The 26,701-nt window shown below is 32.3% G+C and overlaps 5 protein-coding genes across 11 annotated transcripts; 2 read left to right on the forward strand and 3 right to left on the reverse strand.

The window, feature by feature from the left end:
• The first annotated feature begins 390 nt into the window (after window positions 1-390).
• LOC128882974 (uncharacterized) lies at window positions 391-4,168 on the forward strand. 2 transcript variants are annotated; one of them, XR_008458646.1, is made up of 12 exons: window positions 391-1,265; window positions 1,347-1,753; window positions 1,808-1,916; window positions 1,971-2,380; window positions 2,439-2,518; window positions 2,609-2,802; window positions 2,876-2,920; window positions 2,973-3,063; window positions 3,122-3,183; window positions 3,270-3,588; window positions 3,639-3,812; window positions 3,887-4,168. XR_008458646.1 is itself a non-coding variant. In XM_054134877.1 (11 exons), exons 1-11 carry the CDS (start codon window positions 461-463, stop codon window positions 3,667-3,669), a joined length of 2,553 nt encoding a protein of 850 aa, XP_053990852.1. In that variant the 5' UTR covers window positions 391-460; the 3' UTR covers window positions 3,670-4,168. The 2 variants fall into 2 exon arrangements, 1 of the variants encoding a protein (XP_053990852.1); XM_054134877.1 differs by having other exon boundaries at window positions 3,639-4,168.
• Window positions 4,169-4,791: 623 nt separating this feature from the next.
• Window positions 4,792-8,401, forward strand: LOC128882975 (uncharacterized). The gene is made up of 4 exons (XM_054134878.1): window positions 4,792-5,092; window positions 5,173-7,855; window positions 7,903-8,070; window positions 8,115-8,401. The coding sequence occupies exons 1-2, from the start codon at window positions 4,821-4,823 to the stop codon at window positions 7,361-7,363; spliced, it is 2,463 nt and encodes an 820-aa protein (XP_053990853.1). The 5' UTR covers window positions 4,792-4,820; the 3' UTR covers window positions 7,364-7,855; window positions 7,903-8,070; window positions 8,115-8,401.
• Window positions 8,210-10,633, reverse strand: LOC128882977 (TBC1 domain family member 13-like). Its single transcript, XM_054134879.1, has 13 exons — window positions 10,247-10,633; window positions 10,082-10,193; window positions 9,954-10,018; window positions 9,807-9,897; window positions 9,714-9,758; window positions 9,580-9,647; window positions 9,440-9,530; window positions 9,303-9,391; window positions 9,143-9,248; window positions 8,941-9,081; window positions 8,694-8,897; window positions 8,540-8,646; window positions 8,210-8,491 (listed from the first exon to the last, which is right to left on the reverse strand). Exons 1-13 carry the CDS (start codon window positions 10,330-10,332, stop codon window positions 8,443-8,445), a joined length of 1,254 nt encoding a protein of 417 aa, XP_053990854.1. The 5' UTR covers window positions 10,333-10,633; the 3' UTR covers window positions 8,210-8,442.
• Window positions 10,634-10,766: 133 nt separating this feature from the next.
• Window positions 10,767-13,225, reverse strand: LOC128882978 (thioredoxin-like protein 4A). Of its 6 annotated transcripts, XR_008458650.1 has the most exons (9): window positions 13,079-13,225; window positions 12,986-13,021; window positions 12,826-12,927; window positions 12,699-12,775; window positions 12,424-12,542; window positions 12,287-12,369; window positions 12,148-12,207; window positions 11,325-11,563; window positions 10,767-11,279 (listed from the first exon to the last, which is right to left on the reverse strand). XR_008458650.1 is itself a non-coding variant. In XM_054134881.1 (7 exons), the coding sequence occupies exons 1-6, from the start codon at window positions 13,118-13,120 to the stop codon at window positions 12,317-12,319; spliced, it is 429 nt and encodes a 142-aa protein (XP_053990856.1). In that variant the 5' UTR covers window positions 13,121-13,225; the 3' UTR covers window positions 11,967-12,207; window positions 12,287-12,316. The 6 variants fall into 6 exon arrangements, 2 of the variants coding, with proteins under 2 accessions (XP_053990856.1, XP_053990855.1); XR_008458649.1 differs by lacking the exons at window positions 10,767-11,279; window positions 11,325-11,563 and adding an exon at window positions 11,967-12,095 and having other exon boundaries at window positions 12,148-12,198; window positions 12,248-12,369; XR_008458647.1 differs by lacking the exons at window positions 10,767-11,279; window positions 11,325-11,563 and having other exon boundaries at window positions 11,967-12,198; window positions 12,248-12,369.
• A 1,943-nt stretch (window positions 13,226-15,168) lies between these two features.
• LOC128883108 (U5 small nuclear ribonucleoprotein 200 kDa helicase-like) lies at window positions 15,169-26,383 on the reverse strand. Its single transcript, XM_054135118.1, has 18 exons — window positions 26,115-26,383; window positions 26,020-26,071; window positions 25,698-25,790; window positions 20,895-25,644; window positions 20,526-20,834; window positions 20,373-20,476; window positions 20,130-20,287; window positions 19,921-20,062; window positions 19,617-19,868; window positions 19,311-19,554; window positions 18,964-19,261; window positions 18,706-18,901; window positions 18,325-18,548; window positions 18,026-18,263; window positions 17,690-17,970; window positions 17,410-17,564; window positions 15,797-17,362; window positions 15,169-15,746 (listed from the first exon to the last, which is right to left on the reverse strand). Exons 4-17 carry the CDS (start codon window positions 25,016-25,018, stop codon window positions 17,221-17,223), a joined length of 6,867 nt encoding a protein of 2,288 aa, XP_053991093.1. The 5' UTR covers window positions 25,019-25,644; window positions 25,698-25,790; window positions 26,020-26,071; window positions 26,115-26,383; the 3' UTR covers window positions 15,169-15,746; window positions 15,797-17,220.
• Window positions 26,384-26,701: the final 318 nt, after the last annotated feature.

Consider the following 26,701-nt stretch of genomic DNA (forward strand, 5'->3'; position numbering starts at 1 on the left):
TTTCAACATTTTTATGTGATAAATGTTACACTAAAACATGTATTTGTTTTTTTCCGTTGTTTAAATTTTGATTACTTTTCTTTAGCTAAGTTCATCATGTAAATTTTTCTAGTAACAAAACAAAAATGATCACTCGAGCTATAGGATGAGTCATTCCAAGTGTTTAGTTGTTCCAATAATAACGTCAATAAAACATTGCGCTATTTTTTAATTAAAATGTTACACATATCGTATGTGTTTCCTTAGCTCTTTAGCGTGCAAAGTGGAATGCAATTGTTTTTTTTTTTTTTTTTTTTAAACGCGCGACTAAATTTGATTAGGTGGACTAAAGAGTATGGGATTGATAGAAGCCAGATGCATGCACTGCATTACCTGAAAGAATAAGTAGAAGACACAATTTGAATAATTTTTTACTAAAAAGCATGGCTGTATATTAAATATAAGATTAAACATTCGAGGCATGAGTTTTGAGGATTATTTTTCAGTCTTTACCTCAATTGAAAATATGTTACATAATGTCACCGAAACATCTAAAGAGAGTTATACTCAAAGTAAAACAAATGACACGGAAAAAACTCTTAACAAAGTGAATTACAGGTCTGAATCCAATCATAAGGATTGTGAAAGCGCTACTTTGATTTCAAATAATAGTCAACAAAAATCGACACTGATGTGCGATCACTGTCAAGAATCAAAAAACCGGTCATCGAATGCTTTAGCTTTAATGCGATTTGTTATGAATAGTTGTACACATTTTGAAAATTTCATTCATCATTGTTTTCAATGTGATACATGCATATGCTATCCTAATTATATAGATGGAAATGAATCTCTTCAAGATTTATGTAAACCTATCATTCTTCCAAAATCATTTTATACATCATTTCTTGAGCATCTTTTAAGATTAGTACGTCCAAATAATGTTGAGTTCCGAAATTTTCAAGTCCATTCCCGTGTTATTCGTGATATGGGCAATAACTGCAAAGTTTTGATTCCTGTCATGATAAATTGTCAAACCAACTGTGTTATCAAGTTAGGTTATATGGCATGTTATCAAGAAAATATATCAACGGCATTAGACTCAAAAGACAAAACATGTTGTAAAAAAACCTTGTCACAATTTGATGAAACGTCTGAAACAAATTCTTCCCTATGCTCTCCAGATACTTATCGTATTTTAGAAATTGTCATTGATTATGATCCTCCTCAAACATTAACCCCTTTACCTTACAAATCCCGTGTCTCTCAAAAGAAAAACCGTCAAGGTTTGTTTTGTTTTTTTCTGCTAACAAAAAAAAAAAACGTATTTTATATATTTATTTTTTTCTTCTTTCCAACAATCTTAGAGCCTCCAACATTTTTGAAACCTTTGTCTTCCTCTCCAATTGTAAAAACAAAAGGAGATTCTACCACTCCAACTGTTTACCAAAACCATCTTCACGATATTAAAAATTCTATCACTTTGGAAACTATGACTTGTTTTCAAATGTTTCAAACAATGCCTCACCAAGACTCGGACCATGGTATGGCGGGTAATACCGTATGTATAAATCCCGCTTATACAACGCAACAATGTTGCGAACATATTTCCCCTATTGTTTCTACACGATCGGAAAACAAATCGTTTTTTCTTCATCCTTTATGTTCTTCTTATTCCTGTCGAGGGCGAAGAAATCAAATGGAAGACCGCGTTTTAATTTTAAAAGATTTAAATACCTTTTGTCATCTTCCTTCTTTTCCTTACCATGAAAAAGTAATGTTTGTTATATAACACTATCTTGTGCTGTCATGGAATTTTCGCTTAAAGGTTCATTTTTTCGCTATATATGATGGTCATGGGGGTATTGAAGTTGTTGATTACGTGTCGCGTCATTTTCACCATGTTTTAGCACATTCGGAATATTATCTCAATGGAGGTAACTTTTGAAGGGTTTTCTTTTTAAATAAACTATTTCACGTCATTCTTCAAGATTTCCCTAATGCTCTAAAAGATGCCTTTCAAAAAGTCGAATCCGCTTTATGCAATCAATTAAAATTTATTTTGGAAGCTCAAAAAAAATACTACTGTTTACTTGAGACGTTACAAGCCGCTAAAATACCTTTTCTCTCTATCACTAATCTGTGTCATGATGTTCTTTTAACGGAAGACCCAGACGTCGATGTGCATGTTTCTTCTTCACAACACGAATACTCCTTGTCTTCTCCTTTTGAAGAAAGTCAAACAGCATGGATTGATTTGTCACTTTCATCAAAAGATCTTTTACAACGGCATTTTTATGAGTATGAAAGCAAAACCAAAGCGTTAGAAAATCTTTGTCATGAGTATGATTTAAAAACAAATCTCATCCATTCCTCTCAAGTTTCCCATTTTCATAATAAGGTCAGTATCTAAACACTAATTTTTTTTTGTAAAAAGAAGCTATGCATAATTTCATTAGTCTAAATTAACAAGTGGATCCACTGCTAGTATTGTACTTTTAAAAAATCGTACACTTTATGTAGCCAATCTTGGTGATAGGTACTAGAAAAAATAGACATCAACACTTGACGCGTGATGTCGTCCACCTATTGTGTCATGTTTTCACATTCTTTTTTGGATTCGTTATAGTCGATGTATTTTATCACGTGGCGGTCGTGTTGCGTGTTTAACGGAAGATCATCGCTTAACATGTTGTGAAAGGGAATTAACGCGCGTTCGAAGTACTGAAGGGACCTTTATTCTAGATGGGTATCTTTGTGGTCAATTAGCAGTTTCCAAAGCATTCGGTAACTTGGAAAAAGCTTCATATCAAAAATTATTAGGTAAGTACTGCTGAGTTTTCAAAAAAAAAACTTCTCCTTTTTTTTTAACTCCCTATCACCAATTTTTGTCTAGGATTAGATGCTCATCCTGATATTATGACATTTGATTTAAGAGAAGGTTTGAAACTCTTCCGTTATACATAATACAAAACAATTTTTTTATTTGATAGATGATGAATTTTTACTTATGGCGTGTGATGGTTTTTTCGACTCAGTAACGCCTGTCGAAGCAGTATCGTTTCTTCGTCAGTGTCTTCAACAGTAATTTTTTAAATCATTACTTGTACGCTTTAAAAAAAAAAATTCGTATTATATTTAGAACCAAAGATGTCGAGCATTCACTTAAAAGTCTTGTAGATTTGGCACTCGAAAAATCCGATGGTACGTTTTCATACGTCTTCATCATAAAAAAAATAAAAAGCTTTCACGTCAGTTTTTTTTTTTTATTTCGTTTCTTTATCTGACAGATAATGTTACGGTCATTTTAATAGCGTTCATGGAGGGTATAACAAAAGAAAAGCAAGTGACTTTTAAAAGTACAACATATAACGATTTTCATGAAAAACAAGGCACGACAAGAAAAGAAATATCTCTCTCACCATTGACGCCTTCAACATCTCATTCAGCAATGACAACATCCAATTTACGTACCAAAATAGACGACTCATTTCATTCGTCATGTTGTACCAAATGTCATTGTAAAGATACACTGCAAAGTACCACAAGAAATCATTCAACTGTTAATAACAAAAACCATGACTCCAAAACAGCTTACATTAAAAAAAGGTAAAGGGTTTTAAAGCAAAACGTTCTTAGAAAATCATTGACCTTTTTAGATATCATTGGAGTATAGTGGATTCTATTTAAAGGACACTTTCTTTTTAAGCATACAATAGTAAAGTTTTTCGGCGAGGATTCACGAGTGCTTTAATTGTTCGAATAATCTTCTTCTTGCTTTCATATACTTAACGTCAGCCATTCCACATCTTACGCTTTATGCTTTACACCACGTAACCTAATTTTAAATCGTTTGATTTCTTTACCAAACCCACTGAAACTACGTCTTATGTTTTTTCCTAAATAGAAACAAAGAGTTCACATTTATTTTAATACCTAGAACGATGATGGATACAACAAGAAAAACTACTTTATTCTATTACAATTTTTTTTAAAGAAGTCTCATAAGCACAAGGGCGTTACCTTCTTATTTCGTAGCCTTTTTTCTTCAGTCTATAATCCCTTTTATTATATAGACTCTATTCTACTTTGGTTAATGCTTTTTATTGTTGATTTTTTGTCCGTCATGATAAGCTTCTAAGAGTGAGCCACATCGAAAAAAAAAATAATAATAATAATAAAATATCTTTATGATCGTCTTTTCGCTTCACATAAACCAGTTGACGTCTACTTTCATTGAGCAATGTTGAAGTGACTCACCAAGCCTTTTTATTTAAGCAAAATACACACATCTACACTTTTTAGGATAGAATTCTACCTTTTCATTCAAATGCAAGCTCCAAAAATCCTATTACGTAAACGGCTACAATAGAAGGCATCCTTTTGGAGCTCGTAGTTCGGCATACCCTTTTAAATTGAAAAGAGTACTTTGATCCGATCCCTATAATTGATTTCTTTTTCGTGAGACATGAATGTTGCTTTAAATCCACATATCAAGTCCTTTTTTATGAAATATGCATCAAAAAAACGGACTAAAAAAAAGCTTGTTAAAAAAAAAAGAATTTTTTTTTTTAACAAACGTGTGCATAAAAGACAGATTTACTTATATATGTGCAAGTCGTGCAACAATTGTTGTAGCGCAAGCTGGACCTTTTCTCATTCGTATCGCTCGACAAAGATATTTCACAGATGTTTAGTTTGTTGTCAACTCTCTTGTCAAGTGTGGATGTTTCTTTTTTCTACTGAAATGTGGGGTTTGAAAAAGAGAGTACACAGAGACATACAAAGGTATTATAAAAAAAATCTTTTTCTTTTTTTGTGCAAAAAAAAAAAATAAGAAAATGGTTTGTGATATGAGCGGCAATCATGAACATTATAAAATGTCAAACATGTCAATATCGAAAGAATGCAATGCAGAAATGTTTCGTCCGCATGTCTCCTGCACAGCTCAAAACTCTTTTCCTTCACCCCAAACACTTTCGTTTTCTTTAAACCATAACAATAGTCATGGTGTTCCAATGCATTGTGATGCATCATGGAGTAACTCGTTGGATGGTCCGTTTTCTTATGACATGTATAAACGATGTAATTTACGGTGCTGTACTCTATCAAAGTATGTGGGGATCAAGTTTTCCTTAACGTTCAATGCAATTAAAAAAGACAAAAAGTAACAAAACATTGTTTTCATTTTAGAAATGCTGCTTGCTCTCCCTGCTCTTTGTTACATCATGAGAATTCTGTACCTGAAATGGATCCGAATTCCTTACAACCTATATGTTGTTGTAAACATGGTCGAACGCAAAACCATGTGGACTCGTACGCAAACAATCCAGTCGATTTGTCGCTAAGACCTTTTCCTATAGCAAAACAATTGTCCAGTCAAACAAGTTTTCAAAGTCCTCATTTTTGGAACCGAATGGAAACGCTCGCAAATGATTGTTCACAAAAACAAATATGTTTTTGTAATACTTGCTGTAACGCGCCATGCTGTTTCAAATCCCCTTCTTTACAATGTAACAATGTTCATAAACCAATCGATTTTTACTCACCAGAACAACGCACCACATTATGGGAACCTGTGGTTGATTATGCTCATTCCCATTATGTTTCTTGTGATAATTCAAAAAAAGTTTCCACTCAATGTCCAATGGTGTATGAAGCACCTGGTTGTTTTCATTCTTCTTGTTATGAAAAAAATATATGCCATCATTCACAAGCTTACGCCAATGCGACCTACTGTTGTCAACTATCGTCAAAAAATCATGATAGTACGCCTATACTTTGTTGCCATGGTATGCATGGAGCGAAAGAATCGGTGCACAAAACAGTTCGATCCAACACTTCAAACCCTATTTCTTATCCTTTTAAACCTTGTGAAAAAACAAGCTTGTCACATGACAGTAGTACACAAACAGCTTCAAGTCGTCATTCACTCTTCACATCTTTCAGTAGTACACCTCGTGAACATTTAGGTCTAAAAACAACCGCATTTCAGGAACTTTCTCAGAGCAATAAGGAGTCCAGAATTTCACAAACAAAAAACACTATGCTTCGCTTTATTGAATCCAAAAACCAATCAAACAGTATGCCATATAAAAAAAAAATGACAAATGATAAAAAAGATGCCAAGAAAACATTTCTTGTAAAAGAAAAATTAACATGCCCTGCAAGGAAAATTAATGAAAAGAACAAATGGCAATTACCGCATCAAGTACAAAACTTGTATTACGAAGGTGAACCACCTGAATTAAAAGAAGAGTATGCCACAGATCCAGATATTTTACCCCTTGCTTCAAAAAAAAATTTATGTAAAGAAACGTGTTCCTCTATAGAAAACACAACAAAGCACGATCAAGGAAAACCACAACAGGCATTTTTAAAGAAAACGTCTTTTGGTACTGCATTAGGTAGAAATAGATCATTTTGGATTGGAAAACAACAGAGAAAAACAAAAAACATTCTTTCTCATACGTTGCTACCATCCACAAATGAAGGTAACGTTCGGGATGAAGCTTGTGAAACCTTTAGTAAACCATGGGAAGAAACGCTCCGGTGTCCTGGAAATTCGTTATTATCTTATGACAAAGAAAAAACATACCGCTCAATTAAGCATAACCAAAGTACGAAACAATTGAATAGTCAAGGGAACATTCAAGCTAATAAATCATTACCTGTGAATGTAATGAAATTATTTGACACTGATATATTGCCTTGTCAAAGAGCGACTTCACGTTCACTTTCTTGCAGTCACGAACCTTTCACAACAAAAAAAGTAGATGTAAAACATCTTCCTCATTCAACAGATGGTATTGAGGTGACTTCGACGTTAAAAAAAATTGAAACAAAGGATCAAGATGTACAAACGGATAGTGTTGAGGATGAAGTCAACACTCCCACATTTCAAAGTAAAGTAGATGAAGATATAGTCAAAACTCTATTAAATGAAGAGAATTCATTCAAGGAAGAAAAAAAAAAACTTTTACAAAATTCTTTACAGAAAACACCTTGTACTGAAACATGTCATTTACAAGCTAGCAAAACAATAGAAACATTTCATGTTGAAGAAAATAATGAATTATGGAAGACTAGTGCACAACAAAACTCGCGTGAAAACTCAAGTCTTGCTTTGAATTCAAATGATTCAACAAAGACATGCTGGAAAAAATTACACTCTTTATTGTATACGTCGCCCAAAAAACATGGAAATTTACAACCAATTCAAAGAAATGTAACTGATCATTTCCGTATGCGTCGATTACCCAAACCTCTTTATACTAAAAATTATGAAATCATACCTATAGGTCCCCTTACGGAATCGGTTGCTAAAAATACAGCGCTTTCAACAAAATGCAGTTTACCTTTACCTTATGCTGTATATCTTTAATGACCAAAACAAAATAAACCGGATGAATTCCATTAAAAAACACAGTCATGAGCACGAAGAAATAAAGCTACGCAGACGTATAGTTAGATTCATTAAAGTTTTTTTAAAGTATTTTATAATTGTGTCAGTGTTACTAAATTAATTTTTAAATAAAACTTCGACTACAGTGTTGTAAACACGTTCATTTAAATTCTGATCTCAGAATGACGCGTATTTATGTGACAGAAAAAAACAAAAATTACCTAGATTCTCAAATGTTTGCGAGTGTGAGTTGTTTTTATTATTTTTTTTTTTTTTTTGTTTCAGCTTTTTTTTCAATTTTTTTTTTCTAATAGTTTATCGCATTCAACTTTAGACTATTTTTCTTCACTTTACTACCCAACATATCAGTCCTATCGACCGTTGACTCAACAGTACCTAAATTATGACCCTTATTTTCAAAATGGATTACAATTCAATCCATACACTCAACATGGAGTAACGCGCCAACAAGTAGACCTATTTTTTTCACGCTTTAACTATTTGTTTTTCTTTTCTAGTATGACGTTCCCGTTTCACCCCATTTTTCCTTTAAACCACCAATCCACCCTAGCCTGAGTTCTTCAAAATGGGGTCTTCAACCAAGCCAAATGTCTCTACCCCTGCTTAAAACACAGCAGACTGATGATATGTTGATGCCCTCTAAATCATTATCTACATTATTTACTGTAAAAAAAAAAGTGTTTCTACTCTCGCTGATTGTTTTCTTTAGGTCAACGAAAACTTTTTTATGTCACATAAACAAATTAATCTAATTCATGAACCTCTGTTTTTTTTAAAAAAAACTATTATTCTTATGTGCTCTGATAAAGACAAGTTATTTTTACTCAATCAAATAAACGCCGTTTTAGACGAGGCTATTGAATTAATTGAATCCTCGTAAAACGTTACTTTTAATTAAAAAAAAAAAATAAAAATTCTTTTGTTGATTTTTTCATAATATCGTGATGTTAAACGTCTAAAAATTTTGTTAAATTAAACCAGACTGTCAAAATTGTAGCGAAAATGTGTCAAAACAAACACATGTTTACATGAGCGTATCACATCATTTTATACACAATTCCATCCGTTTTTGTCTCAAAGTCGCATCTAAAGAATCAATTAAGTATATTTTTTTTTTACTATGTCGGATATAACCTTAAACCTATTGCATGCGACACAAGAACCTCTGGGATCAAAACCGGTATATGCTGCAGTAATTGAATAGCCGAGGAAAAGTCGCAAATTAGCAATTGTCGTTTGAGCTAACGAAAATGGATCTTATTGAGAAAACAGAAAAAGCAATCGTTACCTGTGAAACAATACTTAATGCTATAAAGTAACATAATTCATGTTGTGATTCATGATAGGCGTCTCCTTCGGAAATGAAACTATCCCATAATCGCAACACTACAAGTAAAGGAAAATCCTGAGAAAATAAAACAAGTATCCAACGTAAAGCGAAAAATTGCGTCGACAATTTAAGATTTTGAAAATGATCGTAAATTTGAGGTTCCTAAAATGAATTTATTTTATTATGAATTGGCGCAACATTCTACATGAATTTTCAGCATGGAGGAAAATCTTTGAACGCGACCAATGATTCCTAAAGGGTGTAAATCGTAACAGGGGCAAAAACAGTATCCGTGATTATTTAATTTAAGCAATTGACTAAAACAAAAAAAAGCATCTGCTTCTTTCTAATAAAACCAAAAATCATTATATAGTATAGGTAAATAAAAGAAACAACAACACACTTACCTGCTGCAAGGGATTACGAATTTGTTCGCTGTATTGTAAATTATTGTTATCTTGAAAAATCACATAAAAAATAACAGCTAACATTTCATTCATTCCTTGAACATATCTAAATTAAAAAACAAAACAAATATTTTTTTAAAGGTCTATCTGAAAATTTTACTTTAAAGTCTTATTGGATTTTGCATAAGTATATAATATTCTTGCGAATTGGTCAGAGAAAGATTCAGGACAAAGAATATTTACTTTTTTCTGCAAAGAAAATAAACAAACAATAATCTGGTTGAATGTCGGTCTTACGCAGATAGATAACGGTATTGTTTTATTCTCCAACGTTTTATTTGAAAAATTGGGTGGTGCATTATTAAGCAATGCTCTCAAGCATTGGGTTCTGTTTTTTTTTTATAGCTATAAACCACTAAGACAACATTATTTTTTACCTAAAAACATCCTTATTAATTTGATCAAATAAATAAGAATCGGTTGACATAACTCCTGTTAATTGTTGCTGGAAAAAATTTGTTACGAAAAAAACAAAACAATGTTTTTATTCCTAAAAATAACATGGGGGTACCCCAGAAGAGGTCGGGATGTCTTCACATTCTCTTTGAATCTCTTCCTGCGTGAAAGTGATTTTGAAGACACACGCGTTTTATGACTATTCTACTTGACATGAATTTCCCTTTTTTGTCAACATATTGAAATCCATTACATTAGTTTCTTTTTGGCATAATTCGACATAAGACAGATAAGTGTTTCTAATGTCGTCATGTTGCAATCTACTCAGTGTATGTTTATAAAATATTTTTGTTACCTTTTATTTTTTAAAATATGACTCCAAGATTCATAATTAGCGGGGGGTAAATAACCAAGTAAAATCTATTGCGTTAAAAGTAAAAACAAAAAATTTATTATTACTTGAAAATCAAATAAATGTAGTACCTTCCAATAAATTGCGCGTAATGCGGGAGGTTCATGCAAAAGTCCTTCAAAGCAGTGTTTTTTAATGTGATCTAAATCTTCATAAAGTAAAACATTGATAGATTCTTTTAAACTATCATGAAACAATTTTATAAAAATTTACCATTTATTCAATTAATTTCTTACCGAATTTGCTCTTCCTTACAAACCGTTTTTGAATAACATATTATAGGGTAAAAAGGATGCGTTGATGGTAAATCTTCAGCCATCATTAATGTTTTATGTCAGTTATTGTTTCCACACAATTATTTTTCAATAAACTTCAATCCATTTTTGACACAGAATACTTTATTTTTATTTCTTATAGTTTAAGTACAAATTTTATCGGAATTTTATTGTTAATAAGCATTCCAGAAATTAATTTTAAAACTTCATGGAGTGTTGAAATGTTTAACAAGATAGCGCTAGGAACATTTTTCATATAGCGGTCAGCTGGTCCTTTTATTTCATTTCACAACCGTCTTTATAAACATACGCACACTTACTTTTAATTCACTGGGAAAGCTACTTTTCTTACAGTTGTCTCTTTTTATTTTATTCCACTTGAATTTATTCATAGCAATTCTCCCTAAAATGCTTTTTCTGCCATAATTCTATTTATACTATAAAGAATGCCATACACAATGGAAACTTCTTTTATTAAATGTATAATCCTAGTTATCAGTTGCAATTTTTTTTTTTAAAAGGTTTATTTTAAAATTTTAAAACCTCCCGTTGACATTAGTATAAAGTTATATAGGAAGATGAAACGATATTTTTTAAAAAAAGACAATCCTACCTGTTTTTATTTTTGCCCCATGTCGGCGTCATAAAAAAAAAAGTTTTATACATTTAAACACTTGATACTAGTAAAAGTCTTATTCAGAATTTTTTTCAATGAAAGACATTGTATTTGAAATGATTTCATAGCAAAGCTAATAAAAATGCTTTCACAAAAAGTTAAGTGATTTAGGAATCAAATTGCAAGTTTCTTTACCGCACCAATTCTCTTTTTTCTTCACTAGACAAACCGCTAATTTTTTTGGTGTTTATTTTTTTTGGTTATCTCAAAAATATTAGTCCATAACTATAACTCAGAAGTTTTCCAAGATTTTAAAGTAGGTTACCACTAGTAGTGCACTCGTTTGACTGCAATACAATTTTCTTTTTATGTTAAAAACTGAGAATAAAACGATAAAATGCATTTTGCACTAAGAAGACTTACGAGTTGTAAAAAAACTATACAACTTCTTTTGAAACAACGAATAATTCATTAAAATTGGATGATGCGAAAAAATTGTTGGGTGATTACATGGTTTAAAGAAAAAAGCCAGTTGTAGTCTAACACAGACCTTTGTATGTATAACTCGAACACGCGGAACGCGAGTCCAGGTGCATCACTTATCGGCGTGTGGATGACTTGAACACGCGTAACGCAATACTGGTATGAAATGTCTTCCATATCTGTGTAAGTTAACATAGTAACCAAACCAGTAACAGCTCAGAATGAGAGTTTCGATCGACGACAACGGAAGTGTTGAAGATATGAGAAGCAGTGAAGATTACCATGCATAAAATATTTAAATCATTTTTTTCAAGAAGCGTTCTATTACAGTTTTATAGTGCAAAACACAAAGATCTATGACATTATGAACAGCATAATAGAATATCTTGTGGAATTTGAAAAAACTAAAACTTGCACTGCTACTGGTTTATTACTGGTAGACAAAAAAAACCATTAGTGTACATAAAAAAGCGTCATGGTTAAACATTTAGTATATGATATCATCAGTAAATACACAAGACATTTTTCAATGTTAAGGTAAAGAACAAAAAATAATAACGTGATACAACGGATTGCAAAACATCTTGTGGAACAATTTTGAAGTGAGTGTTTTAAAGTTATAACTGTATTAGAAACGTGAACTAATGATGGTTATCATCTCAGTGGGTAACAAGGCGTTTGTTTTACTTACGACAATAAAATACCACAATGCTTAAAACAATTAATCACAAAAATAAAACAACCATTTTAAAAAAAATCTAACCTCAATTTTGTTCCCAGGTTACCAATTCATTGTAAATAATTCGACCAAAATCTACAAAAACTGTAGACAAAGATATTGGTTACTGAAATAATAAATTTACAAAAAAGCTATGGTTGGAATGAGAGTATTTGTATTATGCCTGAACATCGTCAATCGTTTGATTTAGAATTTAATATTTATATTTAGTGGAATAATCCTTAGGTGATATAACCAGACCACGACCTACAAGATGTTCTATTTTTAAGTTGTTGTTTTTCTTTAAGTGGCACTTATTACCTTTACGAGCACCTCGAAAAATAGTTTCTATAATATCTATTAACTCCCGCTTATTACTCATAGGCCAATTAATCTTATTGTTATTACCCGTTCCTAAATCGATCATCATATGTTTATTTCTATAAAAAAGTGCATAGGCATTGTTTTATTCCGCATTAAGCAAGTTTAACAAAAGAAATAATTTGGTGAAATTGTTTCAAAATAATTGATGGTAGTGGTGAAAAATATTAAAAATTCAACATTAATCTCTAGGTTAAATTGCTTATTTAGATTACCTATAGAAAAACATGGTCGTTACAGAGTCGTACAATTCATACATTGTGTTGAAATCTGGTACTTCTGTAATATCTACCTAAAAAAAAAGTCAAAAACCCTATTTTATATTTTTTGTTTTTACTCTACCAAGTAAATCACACAAAAATTCTTCACGTCATCTGCTATTTTGTACAATAATTCATCCATTTTCATGCAATCCGGATCATAATCATAACCGAAACGAATGCACTACAAAAATAATGTGTTTCTTTCATAACATTACAAAAAATGTATATTTAAAACTTACAACAACTCTTTCTTGTTCAGATGTGATGGCTTGATCCTAAAAACAAATTACGTCACCAAAATACGCGTGCGGTGAAATAACTTATAAACATACCACTGCCCACCCTGAATATAAATGTTGCAACATATAAGACATTTTCAAAAATTTGATAAACGGTTAATTTTATAAGAAATAAAGATTGAATATTTTAATACAAATTTCAAAAAAAGATGGTTTTGTGTATAATAATAAAAAACGATACTAGGTAAAAAAAAAACTGTTCTACACCTGCGACCAAAAATTAATATTTTTTTAACGTTATGAAAATATTAAAAATTGGTTAAAAAAACATTTTAATGAATGATAACGACGTCGTTTTTATATGGTTTTTTTTTTGTGTTAAATATTATTAATTTAAGCTGACAAAACAATGGATATTCTTTTGATACATTATACTACAGCACTTTTATGTTGTCTTATAAAAAATTTGGATGTGTATTTTTATTTGTATTCTATATCTGAATGCAAACACTTTTTTGCAAATGATACAACAGACATTTGAATTAAAAGAATCCATTTGATATTCTACTTGTTCACTACTTTATTTCAAGGTCTTCACACGTTTTGAGTTTTGGTAATTTGAAATTTTAATTGTTTATGACGAACTTGAAAATGAGTCAATTATATATCATTTGTTTAAGAACTATCATTGCATTCCATTGTTAGCAATATTGTTTTTTTTTTTCAATTATAATTTTAGTGCAAACCCATTAGAGAACAGAAATGATAAAATTGTGTTTACAGTGTTTTTTTAATAAATTAATGTGTGAGCGTAAAATTTTATCTAGCTTAAATGTCATTTTTTGATTTGTCTTGGGCGCCAGTTTTAAAGTTTATTTGTTTACAAAATATAAGTTTTCAGCTCCCCTCTCGTACATTTTGCACCAAGTCACAACTCATAATGCGCATCGTTTTTACCATGTTTCAAAACATCTTTAGCTGGATTCAAAAATTTGTACTTCTTTAACTTTTCCATTATGCAAGGGATACATGATGTTGAAAAGTTTAGAATACGTGGTACTTGGGTAATTATTTAACGTTTTAAAATTGCGTCCAGAGTTTATAAGGCAAAATGTTGTTTAGCAACGAGAACTATGTAATTGTCTTATGACGGTAAGATGTTTCTCAGATTCCGCAGAAATAATCACATCAGTAAACTCACGTTAAACAAATGGCAGTCTTCATCAGGACCCTGTTGGTAGTAGATTTGTCTAATTTTGAAGAGGTGCCAATTTTAAATTTTTGTGTTACACGTTTAGATCGTAAAACGCAGCAACCGAAACGAACTGAAAGGACATCCTATAAACTTTTGTATAGGTTAATTTTAAACAAAAAAATATTATTTAAAACAATGCGTTATTAATCATATTTAAAATTAAAACTTTTAAGAAAATGTCTAAAAAATATTTATTACAAAGAAATTCTTATAAAAGTTCCATATTAACGAAGAATGTTTGCTACCTTTGTATTTTTTCACATATATTTTTAGGAAATTCTTGGATTTAGCTGTGCCTTGGAGTCGTTAGTCTTAAAATCAGCTCAACATATAGGAAGAAGGAATGCACGCTTTGTAATTTAAACGCAATGTAAACAAACTTTCCTTTGAAGCACTTTAAATAAAGTGTTTAAGTCCTTTCAAAGAATCAAAGTGACACGGTATGTGGTGAATTGAACGACAGGATCAGAAAATTGTATTACGGAATGAGTTGATGTTTTAGGTGTTTGCTAAACGCCCCCGAGGAGATATTGTAGCAGTGGAATAAGTACATGTGCACTGAAGTGTCGATTAATTAATTAAAAAGGTTTATCATTTTCGTAAATAATGCTTTCTAAAAATTGACTTCAAATAAAAAGTGAACTGTTATAAGATAGTTCTGATTGTAAAGGTAAATTGACAATATGTAATTGTTTGTGACATAGAAAACGTAAATAAGATATTTTTTGGTGCCTTTTTTTTTGCGCAGATCGACAGTTAGTTCTTATGAAAAAAAGTTTTGATTTTAACTTGATATTTTTAACGACGAAAAAGGTCTTGTTTTGAAATGTTTATCCTGATGACAAGGTTAACATTGCGAAGTACTGAAAATGTCGACATTGTAGCAAACACCTGAAGAATGAATATAAAAGTGTCAAATTTTTCAATCTTTTAGTTTTGCAAAAATAAAACCGAAATTTCATAGTTTTTTTTGTGTTTGACAAAAGTTTTACGGAAGAAAAAAGGATACTTGGTATGCATTTTAATTATGTAAGTTGTAAGCACTTAACAGGGTTTAGCTTCATTTTTTTTAACTCCAGATTTGTCTAAAAGCTCAAAATTTGTTTGTAACGAACAAGGTAATGAAAAATAAGGGGAATAGCTAAGCATATATTATCATTAGTAGAGGAAATTGCTTCTACAAATGTTGAAAATAAGGCAATAGAGAATAGCCAAAATATGTTTGGTTCATAAAATTTTAAAACAAGGCATGACGATATAAAAAAAGAACTAGAGCCCAAAACCTAAAACATAAAGAAGCTTTATATGACGGAGCAGGAATACATTTTATGGTGTACAGATTTCTTTTGAAAGATGAAAGGAGAATCGGTATAGTGACCAACAACGGCAGCAATGGGGTCAGCAAAGAATAATGGCGACAAAAAATAAAACGGAAGTTTATAATACTCCCAAAAAGAAACTACAAGACCAAATTGAAAAATTCCTGTTTTATTTTTAGTACAAAAGCTGTTGGAATAGAGTATAGATTAAGACTAATTTTACTTTAATCTAGGTACCGTAACAAATTTGGATACATCCAAGTCACGAAAGGAAGTGCAAGACTCACACCTACAATAGCCATTCTAGGGTGAGTAGCGGGATAATGTTGCGTAAAGTAAATCAAGCTAAGGCCGGAACTAAAATGGACAATTTTTCTATACCATAATGTAAGCAAAAATTTTTTTTTGTGTATGAGTATATTGTAGGCAAAAAAAGAAAAAAACTTGCCGCATTAGAAAGGAAGGAAGTGTCTTCAATGAATTTATGCTTTTTATAAAAAAAACAACCAAAGTAATAAATAAAATTTCTTCTTTATAACTCATTTGTTCGGATTGCAGATTATTTAAAGAATCGTTTTTTTTTGTGTTTTTGTTACGTTGAACAAAAGATAATGTTTACAATTTTGTTTAATTGTTGATATTGTTTAAAATTTATAGATTTAATAAAAAAATGACTTTTTTAACGTTCTTGACATGTACCTAGAATTCCCTCTTTAGCATGCAGGAGTTTTTATAAGGTAATTCTGTCTTTCTAATGAATTTAATACGAGAAAAATTAATTTACACTATTTGTCTTCGACCATGTTTTCAATGCATTTCTGATTCATCAAAATGAAACATTGAATGAATCTGTTCTCTTTGACTTCAAATTTAAAGTGTTATCGGAGAATACATCGAGAAGATTGTTTATCGCCGCCTCAATTATACAAAAAAGTCCATCTGCAACGGATTATTTAGGAAATTTACACCCTTTGAAACGTTCATCTTAACTAATGTTTTGTTTCTCAAAGGGTTGTTCGAGAGAGATCGTACTATAATTTCGAAACAAAAAGCTTTTTATGCGACGTCAGAGGAAAACGCTTAATTTATAGTGTTCTTAAAATTAAAATGACTAGTGATCGATATTTTAAGACGCTCCATTTAAGGCAATGGTTCATGGGAGGCGGGATCATAACACCAATGAAGGGTTAACGAACAGACATTTTTTCGCACATTTAAATACAGACATTAAGATATTTAACTAAAGTTTTTTTTTTTCTTAATGCAAAAAAAAAAACTAGAAATAAAAAAAAAATTTGAATTTTTGTGACAAAAAAAAAGAGTTGTTAAAAACCGTTTACTTGAATGTCGGTTTCAAATAGTCATCCCTACAAAACATTTCCAGTGCTAGTGTGAACGATTTTTTGGTGAATGTGGTAAGGGGTGTTAGAGAAAAAAATGAATCGATAGCACTTTGACAATTTTACGATTTTTAAGGCAACACCTTGAACTCGCTGAGGAATAAAACATTTTAATAAAAAGAACATAAAATGAATGAATCTTGTTATAATAAGTAGGTTGGGTCGAATGTTTTCAAAAAAATGGGGAGCATTTTTGTTTGTTGTTTAGTAAGTATTTGTATACATTAAAAAATGGTTGAATAAAATGGAAAAACAAAGCATTTAGGGTTCAGGAATTATAATAGTGAGTCCAAATTCTTGATCACAACCCATATACGAATCACAAATAGCGTTTAAAACAAGGGAATATTCACCAGGTGTGTCGGGTGTCTCAAAGTCTAACTTTACGATAGATATAGGTTTTCTGAACAAGCCGTAACAAAGTTGGAAGGCAAAAAAAAAAAAACCTACTTCATATCTGGGGTGATTCGTTTAATAGCTAACAAACAGTTCTGATCCTGACGGCCTAATACAAGCCACCATTGTTCTTGTTTTGGGCGCGGATAATACGGCGCAGTAACATAATAGTCAGATGAATTGGAAGACATATCAACATCGTCGTCCTCCTAAAAATTCAAACAGGAAAAATGTTTTACTAAGAAAAGGAAAAATTTGATGACTTTGATAACTAGAGTGAAAAAGATAGAAAGAGAGATAAAAACGAACATAAACAAGAAAATCAATAACTTACCGCTCCAATTCGTTCAATTCGAACGGCAAGCGTAACGGAAGTGGTAGGTGGTAATGTGAAACAGAGTTTTGCATCACTTTCAGAGTTTTCTGTTGAGGAAGGGATTGGTTTAATGGGTTCTTTGGTAGTTGAGTGTAATTCATAATCAATATTAAGAACGGGAAATCGATTACAAGCGGATGCAACATGTTCTATTTGATCAACTGATAATCCTGTAAGAATTTTCGCTCGGACGTCTTCTTCCGCGTCAATAAGCTCCAAAATGTCATGAACTTGGTAACCTGTAACCGAGAATATTTTTTACAGAGTCAAGTATGAAATGGTTTTGGAAATTACTTTCAGCAGTTGCTATACGGTCTTTATCAAAATGTGGAAGTTGATGAAGAAATGATTGTGCCGGGTGTAAGGCTTGCACAAACATTTGTGACAATTCCATAGCAAGCAATGCGGGTGTGAACCATCCATTACTACTAATTACATCAACCAAAGCTTGAACGACTCTCAGGCAATGTTGAAGTATAATAATTTGATCCAACATCAAATCAGTTGTTAAAGAAGTTCGGTGAAAATGAGCCTTTAAAAAAAAAAATTATTTGTCATTTTGTGAGTACTCTCTGATAGAAAACAAACCGTACATTAACAAGAATTAAAGCTTTGACATTAGGATCACAATAATCGATCGAATGCGACGCTCCAGGTTGCTTATGAAACCGTACATTAAGTTCTTCTGCGAGTTTTTTCAAAATATCTTCTTCTCCAAAACGAATAGGTAAATGCTCGACTAATTCATCCACGGCACAAATCACGTCAATCAAATTTTTTCGCTTAATATTTCCATTAACAGACCGGTTCAAAAGATCTATAACAGTGTCAGTCAAAATAGTGGAAAATATGTTTATCAGTTGGATGATCTTGATTTAAAAGAAAAATAATATAACATGGTACATAACAGATTTGGGTAACACAAGTTTTGTAAGAGATCGAATGTGACCAGCTAACAAGAGAAAGAATTGTACCTATACTCGTATGACGAATACAATAAAATGCTGCTACTAAACCCAGATTTAAATCAGTTAAAGTCATTGAATCATCTGAATCCACCGCCACGCATTGTTCATTCACTAAACTTTCAACAGCGTTCTCAACACATTCTGATAAATGTTCAGAAAGATGGGTATGAGTGATTCCTTGTAATCCATAATAATTAGGATTCTGTTAGAAAAGTAGAACAAACAAAATTTAAAAGACATTGATTACGATGGTCCCGCACGAACCTTAGATAAACGTCGGTAAAAAAAAGTCCATGTTAACCAGTCGACGGCATCCTGTTTTGACGTTATTGTCTTTAGAGTAATCTCAACATTAATATGATCGGTAATAAACTGGTCTAACACAGATTCGACAGGTAACGATTCCGTTTTAAATTTGGAATAGTAATCTTTTTTTGAACTAGGGCACATAACCACAAACGTTGGAGGTATATGAGAGTCATTGGAGTCTCCTTCAGAATAAAGCGCTGGAGCAACTCGCGCCGACATGATCATAATATCAGAGATAGGATACCCTTCCCACCTGCATTGTATGAAATTCATTACTTTGTTATTTTATTTTTTTAAATTACCTTTTCTCTTTAGCATTATATAACATGGTATCTTGAACAACTACCAATTGTGCGGTGATACCTAAACTCCAGATTAACTGTTGCGTCACAACTAAAATTTGAATAGCTCCGCGTTTATAGAACGCAAGAATTTTTTCAACAATAGTTGGTAGCAAACCCTCATGTAAATATCCAACACCAAGTCGAACAGCTTCTTGTAAAGCCTTTTCAGGCAAAACTGCCACTTGTTCTTCTTCAATAACCTCTACTCAGATAGTCATAAGTAAACCTTAAAAAAAAACACTGCTATGAGTGAAAGCTAATTACCAGATGGATGAAGAAACACTTTAGGATTATCATGTACAGCGGCTTGTAATAATATATCAGCTGCGGAGAGACGTGCTTGTTTGCGATCTAAGCAAAAAATGATAGCTTGACGACGTCTTGAAGTGCAACAACGTGTAATCCAATTATAAGTCGGGTGAGACATTGCTATAAGTCTTGATGGTCTATGATGAATATCAAAAGGTTCTATAATCATCTTGACGTTCTGTCGAATATTAGCAAAATTAAATAAACCTACATGAAAAGTCCACAAATAACATAAATGTACTCTGTCAACAAACCTTACTGGAGGGTTGTACAGCAAACCATTCAGCAACATCTTGAGCGGTGGCAACAGACAATGAAAGACCAATCATACGAATAGGATTTTGTAATTGAGATGAAATATATCTCATTCGACTAACGCAGACTTCCATTGTGGATCCTACCTAATCCAACATTGTTTGTTAAAACAAAAAAGAAGAACAAGATCACCATTTTTGAATCAGAACATACTTGACTATTAAGAATTTGTAAATCATGCACAATAAATAACCGTATTTGCTGAATGGCACGCCGCGTTCGCCAACGTCGAGAAACGAAATCCCAATGCTCTGGTGTACTGATAATAACATTGTTATTCAATAGTAATTTCATATCCACGGTGATATCTCCTATCATTTAGAAAAAAACAGTAGTATGAAAATGAAACTAAGTGGATCGACTATAGAACAAAATGAACTTGTAAAGTATTAGTACCTGTAAGTAAGCAAATTTTTAAATTGAGTTTTTTCACAAGTGTTTCGTTCCATTCATCAAAACGTCGTTGAGCGTAAGCAGTATACGGCATTAAACAAACACATCTAAAAAAAAAGTAAACGGATAAGATAAACAACTTCAAGACTATCATACCGTTGAACCGACTCTGCTTGAATCATTCGTAATATAGCGAATTCAGCACAAGTTCGTAATCCAGTGGGTGATGGAGGAGCACAGACTAAGACATTATCGTCCGTATTGTATAATGCTGAGAAAACCTGTGTCTCAATGGAATCAAAGACTTTTGTATCACTGTCAGTATACAATATTTCTGCATCAGGGAATCGAAGAGCTGCAAAAGGCAATGGTTGTAAGTTTAATAATTCAGTTGGAGGCAGATTTTTTTGTGGGAGAATGAGATTCTTTAAGGAAACAAGTAAAACTGCTTCTGAATGAATCCATCTATAATTAAAAATTAAAAAAATCATTTTTGAGACTAGCGTATTAAAAGCAATTCATTACTTGTCAGAGATACATCGTATAAAATAATTTGGGGGCACAGGTTCTGTGATAGGAACAACAAAATCGACCATGACTTCAAAGCCTTCTTGTGAAACTTGAAATTCTTTTAACAGTAAATATTCGTGGTGCAAAATGGTTTCTTCATCACCATCTTCTACAATAATCCAAAAACCTTCTCCAACGGAATCATGATATTTTGGATCCCAGCGAAAATCAGGTGTTATTGTAAGCTCAACTAATAAGGTTGAGCGAGTTAAGGGCTGAACAAAAGCACTAAGATCTAACGCTGGTAGTGTATGAATGAGTTTATGTAACACTTTTCCAAGTTTTGGAGTACGTACAAGTTCCCCAAGTTCGGTCGGTGATAAATCAAAATATCTTTCCCATGGAAAATCTTTTTTTTCTAATTTACGTAATATATCTTCCGTAAGTGCACCCTTAAACTGACGTAATGGACTCATGATAGACCACATTCGTCTTGTTACCATTTTATAAAATAATAATGTACGATTTGCTAATGCAGCCCAGCCCCTTTTTAAACAAATTTCAAAAAAAGCTCGAAAAATTCGTCCTGAACTTTGTTGGATATAACTCATATCAGCAGATAGAGCGAAACCTTCCAATTTTAAATGAGATATATAAGCTTGTAATAAAACGTTGACTTTTGTCGACGTTTCCTCTATAAGACTAGCTGAAGTTCCTCCTTTTACTGGAATAGGAACTCGTTCAATAAATTTAGCAAGCTCAATTTTTTCTTCTTGACGAACAGGAATGTTTTTAAATTCTGAGGAAAGACTAAATAAACGAAGCAACTCAACGTCCGAAAAATACACTTTCAAATGTTCATTATAAACACTAACACTCGGGTAACGTATGTAGTATTGGCTTGCTACGCGACCTAATGGAGTTGGCTGAACAGTACCTAAACGTTTGTCATATCGGACAAGTTGATGTTTATCTAGTAAAGTTAAAGCACTATGAGCTATATCCGTTCTTAATTGTTCTAATAAAGGGTCTTTCTCATCACGGATATCCGCAGGAAAACCATACAATGTTGGATTTCGTAAAACTCGTACAAAAAAGTATGTATAACCTAACCACTGAACAACATCATGACGCGAAAGAATGGTTGTTAACGTGATTTCGGCATTTAATATATCAGGTAGCATTGATATGAGTTGGGATTCAATAGGTAGCTGTTGATTGTTTAAACTTAAATAAAACTGTAATTCTGTATGATTAGTAATAATGATACCGTGCCCAGAAGAATCATACTGTGGACGCCCAGCTCGACCCATCATTTGCATGACATCAAGAAAAGATAATTCAGTCCATTTACCGACTTCAGGGGAATAAACTTGTGTGCCTTTGATAATAACTGTATGCGCTGGAAGATTCACACCCCAAGCCAACGTCGCTGTGGATACCAAAACTTGAATGTGTTTATCGGCAAACAAATCTTCTATTAAACGCCTATCCGTTCGTGGTAGACCTGCATGATGAACAGCGAAACCGTACGGTAATAAATCTTTCAATTCCTCAGTTTTTACTGCATCAACTTCTGTTTGCAAAATTTCTCGCGATGCTGAATCTTCTTCTAAAAATCGTGATAACGTTTCTTCCTCCATCGCCATTTGACGTAGCATTCGAGCTGTTTTCACTGTTTCTCGTCGACTATGCACAAATATTAAAACTTGTGAGCGACCAGCGTTTTCTAAAACTTTTTCATAGGTAACTCGATTCATTGTAGATACACGCTTTATAGCCTTCTTTTCCTTAAGACCAATAAAAGTTTGTGTTAAAGGAACTGGACGAAATTCAGGTCCAAAAAAAAATAAACCATCATCTTTTTCTAAAGACACTCGAAGAAAAATAGCAACGTCTTCATAATTGGGAAGAGTTGCAGATAAGCCGACTAATCGTACATGCATTTGCGTCGTTTCCACTTGACGTAATGTACGAGCAACAAGAGCTTCTATTACTGGACCTCTTGTATCATGTAACAAGTGAATCTCATCAATAATCACAAGTTTCACTAATTGAATATAAGCACGTTCTCCTGAACGTCGAGTAATAACATCCCATTTTTCGGGAGTTGTGACAATAATTTGTGTCTCTTCAATTTGCTGACGACTTAAATTAACATCTCCAGTAAGCTCCTCAACGCGAAGATCGTAACAATCAAATCTTTTTTGTAATGCTGCGACTTGTTCCATAACCAAAGCTTTCATTGGAGAAATATACACAACCTTGAATGTCCTTTTATCTATTTGGCCCGTTGTTGCATCGCGATGTTGCTTTAAAAGTCCTAAAATGCATAAAACTGCAATATTTGTTTTTCCTGCTCCCGTTGGAGCACAAATTAACATATTTTTCTCAGTGTGATTAAATGCCATGTCATAAACTGTTGTTTGCGGAGCATTCAGTTTTTTAATGCCCACATTAGCAAATGGAGGTTGAATCCAATCAGGTAACTCTGATATAGGCAGGCACGTCACTTTTCCCGTGTTAGTTTCTTCTGTAGGCTTCTTTTTAATTGCTGGAATAATCACTTCGTCATAGTTTTTTTTTTCAATACGATGTGTATCATCCTCCAATTCAACGACTGTGTTAGCCATTAAATGACCCCCTTCAGAGAAAATTGTAGATTCTATATCAATAAGTGTCGAAGGTTTCAATCCAATCATACCACCACTTGACATGTTTGTTCCCAACTGGCTTCTATGCTTATTTAAAACTGAAGACTTACGTTTATCGTCTTGATCTGAATGTTTACCAACATTTTTCCAATCTTCATAATCACTTTTGTCCGCTACGGCGGCAAAAGACCTTTCTGTAAGGGTTGCTGCTTCTCGGCGTACATTCCTTGCAAACTCTCTTTCTTTGTTAATACGAAGTTTAACAATTTCCAATAATTCTAACACTTCTTGACCCTGCACAGAATCACGCATCTCACTAAGTATATTCTGCTTTTGCTCTTGGGATTGTGCTTGACCTAACAATGTACAATAATAAACTTTCCAACGATTACTTAACAATAACTTTGCAAAGTTGAAATTATCATATTTTAAAATATAAACTAAACGATTTTCACATTCTTGTAAATCAGGTAAAGGTAAAACTTTTAGAATTTCTCTTTCAATTTGGACAGTTAATTCAGCATCGTGAAATATTTTACTTAATTCACGTTGCAACCAATGTGGGTCAATCGTTCGAACATTTAATGAATCTGAAGAAACTCCTCCCCGTGACAAACCAGATACCATTTCATCGTCTTCATCGTCTTCCGCATCATTTGCATATTTGGCTTCCAAATATGTCTCTTCTTCATCTTCTCCCAATCTTTTTCGATCTTCTTTTTCCTCGTCATCTTTATCAGCAAAAATTTCGTTATCGACATCTCCGTTCATATCATTAAACTCAGGTTCATCCTCTTCATCAAAAACGACAGCAACACCAGAAACTTCAGCTGCAGAAGTATCTTGGGTTGTAGAAACATCTGTATCTACCCCATTTGAGCGACTTATTTTGAAATCATGTAATCCACGACTTAATTGATATAACTGCATGAATGTTTCAGTAGACAATGGTCCAACAGTAGCTTCACATTGTTCTTTTTTTTGAACGTCTTGAAGCTCTGAATCTCGACAAGTACTTATGATCAAGTCTGCTGCGTCCATGAGGACATCATCAGGCTCGTCGCCTATGACAGTCACTATTTCACTTAAAAGGCGCCTGTACAATAATGAAGATTCCGTGGTTGATGGAACGTACGACGATACTTCTGATACATCAGGATCTAAAACACTAGCACCTTTTCTAATTTCTGTTTGAAATTTTTTTGAAGCGATCATTCTTTGTCTATGCGTAGAATCGGCTTTAGAAGAATACGGTCTTTCCGATAAAGTTGCCATTGTTACTTGTTTTTTCTTTAAAGCTTTTTGAAATTCCGTAGGATTACTTCGAACAACTTTATCTCCCATAGCGTAATTCAATTTACCTACTAAACTTTCTGGTTCTCCCGTTGGTTCATTTTGGCTTGGTGCATGAGATTCTTTTTGAATGACAAGATTCGAGTTCAAACGATAGTCAAAACGACGAAACGCTTCAAATCTTTCAGCCATTGTTTAAACAATTACAATGGACCTTATGACTTATTCAATTGTAATTCTTTCTTAATTTATTCGACTAAAAAATCTGTTGTTTTCGTTTTATATATTATTGTTACTTGATCAATACCATACAATACTCTACAAGATATACTTTATTTAAAACTTGTAAAGAAAATTGATTTAAAAACATATCAAATCATGCTTAACACCATTAGAACGACTGTAACTCTATACTTAGCTAGTAAGTTGTATCCAACTTGATCAAATTCTTTGACTTTTTTGACTGTCCGGGACAGTAATTTTTTAAACGTGTCCTTTCAACTCCTCCAACGTTTTCACAATAAGACTATCGTGTCAGAACTCCCTGGTGGTAAAAAGTAACCTTACCATAAACTACTTTTCGATAAAACATAGTGTTTTTTTTTTGCAACAGCATGACATTCGGACTATGTTTCAAGTTAGTTAAACTTTAAATTTTAAAAGAACCTACCTAGCATTATTTAATAGCCAACTGATCACTTCTTTTAACCAGTTGCAGACTTTGTACCGTTAAACTAGTGTTTAAAAAGTCACATCCTTTTTTGGTAAAAAAAAACTCATTGAAATTCATATCTGTTTTAATGTTATACCTAATTATCCTAAATTCAAATCATTCACTCGTTTAAAAGAAAACACCTTAACGTAGACAGACCAGTGTGATACCCGTCTGGTAAATATAGATACCTTATCACTTTATCTTTACACCAGCCCAATCGTTATTGTTTCGATACGAAAAGATAAAAAACTAAAAAAAGCACGCTTATATTTTTTTGCTATTTGAATTTACACGGTTTCTATTCTTTTAGAAAAATTATCTTAATGCCACAGGCATTTGTTTTCAAATTACTTTTTTAAAACATTTAGCAACCGTGTTCACGCTTGGTAAATGTATTAAAAAGGTTAAGCTCTTAAACTCTTGACTAGATTCATAATTTTAAAACTTTCAAATATACCCCATTATATTATTCGTGTACCTTTGTTTCCCATGACGGAGGTACAACAAAGGTGTTATTCTTTTCTCGAACGCTACACTGGCTAGATAAATTTTGTTTTGAGACTCAAATCTTACCGAAATATATTCTCGAGAATTTTTTTTTAAAATTGTTGTTTATATTTACATAGTACGAACGTTTTATAAAGGAAGCTGTAAAAAAAGAAAAAGCAATACATTCATTTAAAGAAGACAAGTTATGATTTGTTTTTTCAATTTCTTAGCGTCATGTAGTCCCTTTTTATTTACATAATAAACATTCTTTTATTGAACTCAAAAAAATAAATGAGGTTAATCTTTGGTTTTTTTGAAAAAATATTTCAATATATAAAGCAAAAAACATTTATCTGACAAAAAATTATTATTTTGTACTATACCTTTTTTTGAGTGATCGCTCGACAAGGAGAAGCAGTGTCTTAAATTAGCATGTCCCTTTCACATAATACTAAATGTAGTATTTTTTTTTAAATTTAAATTCATGTCATTTAAAAGAATCCAAGTAGCTTGTTATTACAATGTTAAAATTATTATTAGTTTTCTTTTTAATAAAAAAAAGTAATATCGTGAAAAGGATTTTTTTTTTTTGACCTAAAACAAGACAAATTGCAAAGTGTAATTAAAGAGTTGACCAAAAAGACTTCACTAGTAATAAAAAATCAAATATG

The sequence above is a fragment of the Hylaeus volcanicus genome, unplaced genomic scaffold (genome assembly GCF_026283585.1).
Source record: "Hylaeus volcanicus isolate JK05 unplaced genomic scaffold, UHH_iyHylVolc1.0_haploid 12197, whole genome shotgun sequence".
Taxonomy (NCBI): domain Eukaryota; kingdom Metazoa; phylum Arthropoda; class Insecta; order Hymenoptera; family Colletidae; genus Hylaeus; species Hylaeus volcanicus.

Bases quoted from the DNA above. Each gene is read 5' to 3' on its own strand.
- LOC128882974 (XM_054134877.1), top strand. From the start codon at position 461: ATGAGTTTTGAGGATTATTTTTCAGTCTTTACCTCAATTGAAAATATG. The intron at 3,184-3,269 runs GTACGTTTTCAT...TTTATCTGACAG, and splicing joins GGCACTCGAAAAATCCGATG to ATAATGTTACGGTCATTTTA. The intron at 3,589-3,638 runs GTAAAGGGTTTT...TGACCTTTTTAG, and splicing joins ACAGCTTACATTAAAAAAAG to ATATCATTGGAGTATAGTGG.
- LOC128882975 (XM_054134878.1), top strand. From the start codon at position 4,821: ATGGTTTGTGATATGAGCGGCAATCATGAACATTATAAAATGTCAAAC. The intron at 5,093-5,172 runs GTATGTGGGGAT...TTTTCATTTTAG, and splicing joins CGGTGCTGTACTCTATCAAA to AAATGCTGCTTGCTCTCCCT.
- LOC128882977 (XM_054134879.1), bottom strand. From the start codon at position 10,332: ATGATGGCTGAAGATTTACCATCAACGCATCCTTTTTACCCTATAATA. The intron at 8,647-8,693 runs GTAACGATTGCT...CATTTTCGTTAG, and splicing joins CATTAAGTATTGTTTCACAG to CTCAAACGACAATTGCTAAT. The intron at 8,492-8,539 runs GTTATATCCGAC...TTGATTCTTTAG, and splicing joins TCGCATGCAATAGGTTTAAG to ATGCGACTTTGAGACAAAAA.
- LOC128882978 (XM_054134881.1), bottom strand. From the start codon at position 13,120: ATGTCTTATATGTTGCAACATTTATATTCAGGGTGGGCAGTG. The intron at 12,776-12,825 runs GTAGAGTAAAAA...CTTTTTTTTTAG, and splicing joins ATTTTTGTGTGATTTACTTG to GTAGATATTACAGAAGTACC. The intron at 12,370-12,423 runs GTAATAAGTGCC...AACATCTTGTAG, and splicing joins TTTTCGAGGTGCTCGTAAAG to GTCGTGGTCTGGTTATATCA.
- LOC128883108 (XM_054135118.1), bottom strand. From the start codon at position 25,018: ATGGCTGAAAGATTTGAAGCGTTTCGTCGTTTTGACTATCGTTTGAAC. The intron at 20,835-20,894 runs GTAATGAATTGC...TTTTAATTATAG, and splicing joins ATACGATGTATCTCTGACAA to ATGGATTCATTCAGAAGCAG. The intron at 19,555-19,616 runs GTAATTAGCTTT...CTATCTGAGTAG, and splicing joins AGTGTTTCTTCATCCATCTG to AGGTTATTGAAGAAGAACAA.